The sequence below is a fragment of the Penaeus vannamei genome, chromosome 18, assembly GCF_042767895.1.
Source record: "Penaeus vannamei isolate JL-2024 chromosome 18, ASM4276789v1, whole genome shotgun sequence".
NCBI lineage: Eukaryota > Metazoa > Arthropoda > Malacostraca > Decapoda > Penaeidae > Penaeus > Penaeus vannamei.
This window is the reverse complement of record NC_091566.1, coordinates 27,684,208-27,686,707: the sequence shown is the minus strand read 5'-3', so window position 1 is coordinate 27,686,707 and position 2,500 is coordinate 27,684,208. Positions and strand designations below refer to the sequence as shown.

The following is a 2,500-nucleotide window of genomic DNA, read 5'->3' as shown; positions in this document are numbered from 1 at the left end:
CACACGACCTCCACGCCACCTGAAAGAAATTGTTTAAATTCCAACATACAAAAGAATTTGACTTACCTAGCGCGAAACACACCTGGATGAGAACACCCGACGTAAACAGAGAAATGTTCATCGCAAAACAACAAGAATCCTGAACAAGAATAATGAACTAGATCTAAACAAAATACTCTGATGAAACTAACAAACACACAAACCAAAATCTAGCAGCAATAGCTTCAAAAGACACCTACACAACTCTACGACAAAGGAAATTTCAGTTCTGTCCTTGAAAAACTTTCCTTGTATCGAGGAAAATAGCAAAAAAAGAAAGAAAAAAAGAAGGTAAGGAAATGAAGAGGAAGGGAAATATAAACAACAATAGAAAATAAAATAAGAAACAACAAAAATACAAAAAAGAAACATAAATAAACAAGAGGAAGAAAAGGTAAAAAAGTAAAAAGAAAAAAAAGAAAAAACAGCTGGCCCGGACTCCGAGCCTTCTAAACACGGCATCTACGCCTACGAAGAAAGTGCCTAAGAAAGTGCCTAAGAAAGTGCCTCTCTAACGCTATCGTGAACCACTACGCAACGACTACGAGGCCCAGAAGGCACAGCTCTAAGACGTCTAGTTCAACGCCGCAGCAAGGACGGAAGGCTAGATTGGCGCGAGGAGAAAGGAAAGGTGAGGAAGAAGAGAGGAGGAGGAGGAGGAGGAGGAAGAGGAGGAAGAGGAGGAGGAAGAGGAGGAGAAAGAGGAGGAGGAGGAGGAGAAGAAGGAGGCGAAGGACGGAGAAGGGGAGAAAATGGAGTTGGATAGTGAATGGGATAGGAGAGATGACGGGTAAGAGAGGAGGAAGAGGGTGAAGCTGAGTAGAGAATGGGATGCGAAAGATCGGGAGAAGAGGAAGAAGGCGAAGAAGCGGTAGATGAGGTAGAAGAAGTGGAAGAGGAAAAAGAGGAAAACCTGGATATAGGTTGGCATAGAAAAAGCGGAGGAAAGGTGCAGGACATCCAAGAAGAGAAAGAGGAAACCCTAAATAAATGATGGGATAGGAAAATCGTGGAAAAAAAGTGCAGGACGTAAATAAGGAAGGGAAACGTGGAGGAGGAGAAAAGGAAAATGGATAAAGAATAGAACAGGGAAGGTGAGGATATGGCGCAGGGCATAAAGGAGGAAAACAAAGAATCTGGATAAAAAAAATGGGACAGAAGACAGAGTGAGGCGTGGAAGAGGAGAAAAAGAATCAGCTGGATAACAGAAAAAGCGGTTAGGCGTAGAAGTGAAGAAAGAGGAGCTAGAAAAAAGAATGGGACAGGAGAGGTAGTGGAAGGTAGGAATTCGATGAAGGGGAAAAAAGAGGAAAACCTGGATAATGTATGGGACGTGGGTGAAGAAGATGAATGAAGGACGGGACAGGAAAGGGAAAAAGACCGAGCAGAACGTGGAACAAGAGGAGGAGGAGGAGAACCTGGATAGGGAATGGGGGAAGGGAAAACAAGTTAAGGAGGACAAACAGGAGGAAAATGGAGCAGGGGTAAAAGGGGCTGGAAGAAGAAGAGGAGGAGGAGGAGGAGGAGAGAGAGAAGAAGAAGAGGAGGAGGAGAGAGAGAAGAAGAGGAATAAGGAGTAATAGTAATAGCAGTAGTAGCAGGAGGAGGAGGACTGATAAGAGGGATATACCAGAAAATAGAACAGAGAAGGATGAGTAGGAGGAAGAAGAAAATTAAGTGTGTAAGGAGAAGGATTTAAAGAGGGGAAGGAACCACAGCAACAGGAAGAGCAGACGAAGTGCAGAGGCCAAGACGAGGAGAGCGGAGGAGGCAGAGGAAGAAGAGGAAAAGACCGAGGGGAGAAGGGCGGAAAGAGTAGGAAGAAGGAACCACACCAGCAGGGAGAGTAGAGGCAGCGCAGGACCAGGAGCAGGACAAGGACCAGCCGGATACAGGAGGCGTGGAGAAGGGACTCACCTGGGGAGGACTGAGGGCTTAGATTGAGGGACTCTGAGGATCCGTGGTATCCGGGCAGGCGGGGCAGCAGGACAGCCAGGGACGCCTTCCGACCACTCCCGCTGCGCTCTGGGTAAGTCAGGGAGGACAGGTGGCGATCAGTGGGGGGAGCCTCACGCGGGCACGCACATCACACTCACATCGCCGCCGCCGCCGTCAGCCAGACAAGGCGTCGCGGGGGGAGGCGCCGTGTGGCATGCTGCTGACGGAGGTCCAGGGGCCGGGGCGGGCCTGGGGCGACACCTTCGCAGGCCTCGGCAATCAGGTACTCAGTGAACTTTACGGTGTCAGACACGAGGAATATGACACCGTGTCACACCAGGCCGACCCCGACCCCCGACGCAGCTGCCACACCGACAGAGCACGTCGGACACAAAGCACAATATTCACAACAAAATGAGTAACACTTAGAAATATGATCATAACGAAATAAAATATAGACATATATGCTCAGCTTGCACAGGCTATTATAAAGTTAAAATGTACAGAACAATAAAAACTGCAA

At 48.0% G+C, this 2,500-nt stretch overlaps 1 protein-coding gene across 8 annotated transcripts in view; it reads right to left on the bottom strand.

The window, feature by feature from the left end:
• The window catches only part of Orp8 (Oxysterol-binding protein-related protein 8), a 198,713-nt gene that overhangs the window by 106,076 nt on the left and 90,137 nt on the right, over positions 1 to 2,500 (bottom strand). For 6 of the 8 annotated variants that reach the window (XM_070133065.1, XM_070133068.1, XM_070133075.1 and 3 more), the window contains one exon: positions 1,957 to 2,064. The exons of the other annotated variants lie outside the window; for them this stretch is intronic. In XM_070133065.1, coding sequence (XP_069989166.1) covers positions 1,957 to 2,064 — 108 coding nt within the window. The remainder of the gene's footprint in view (positions 1 to 1,956; positions 2,065 to 2,500) is intronic. 8 annotated transcript variants of the gene reach the window in all.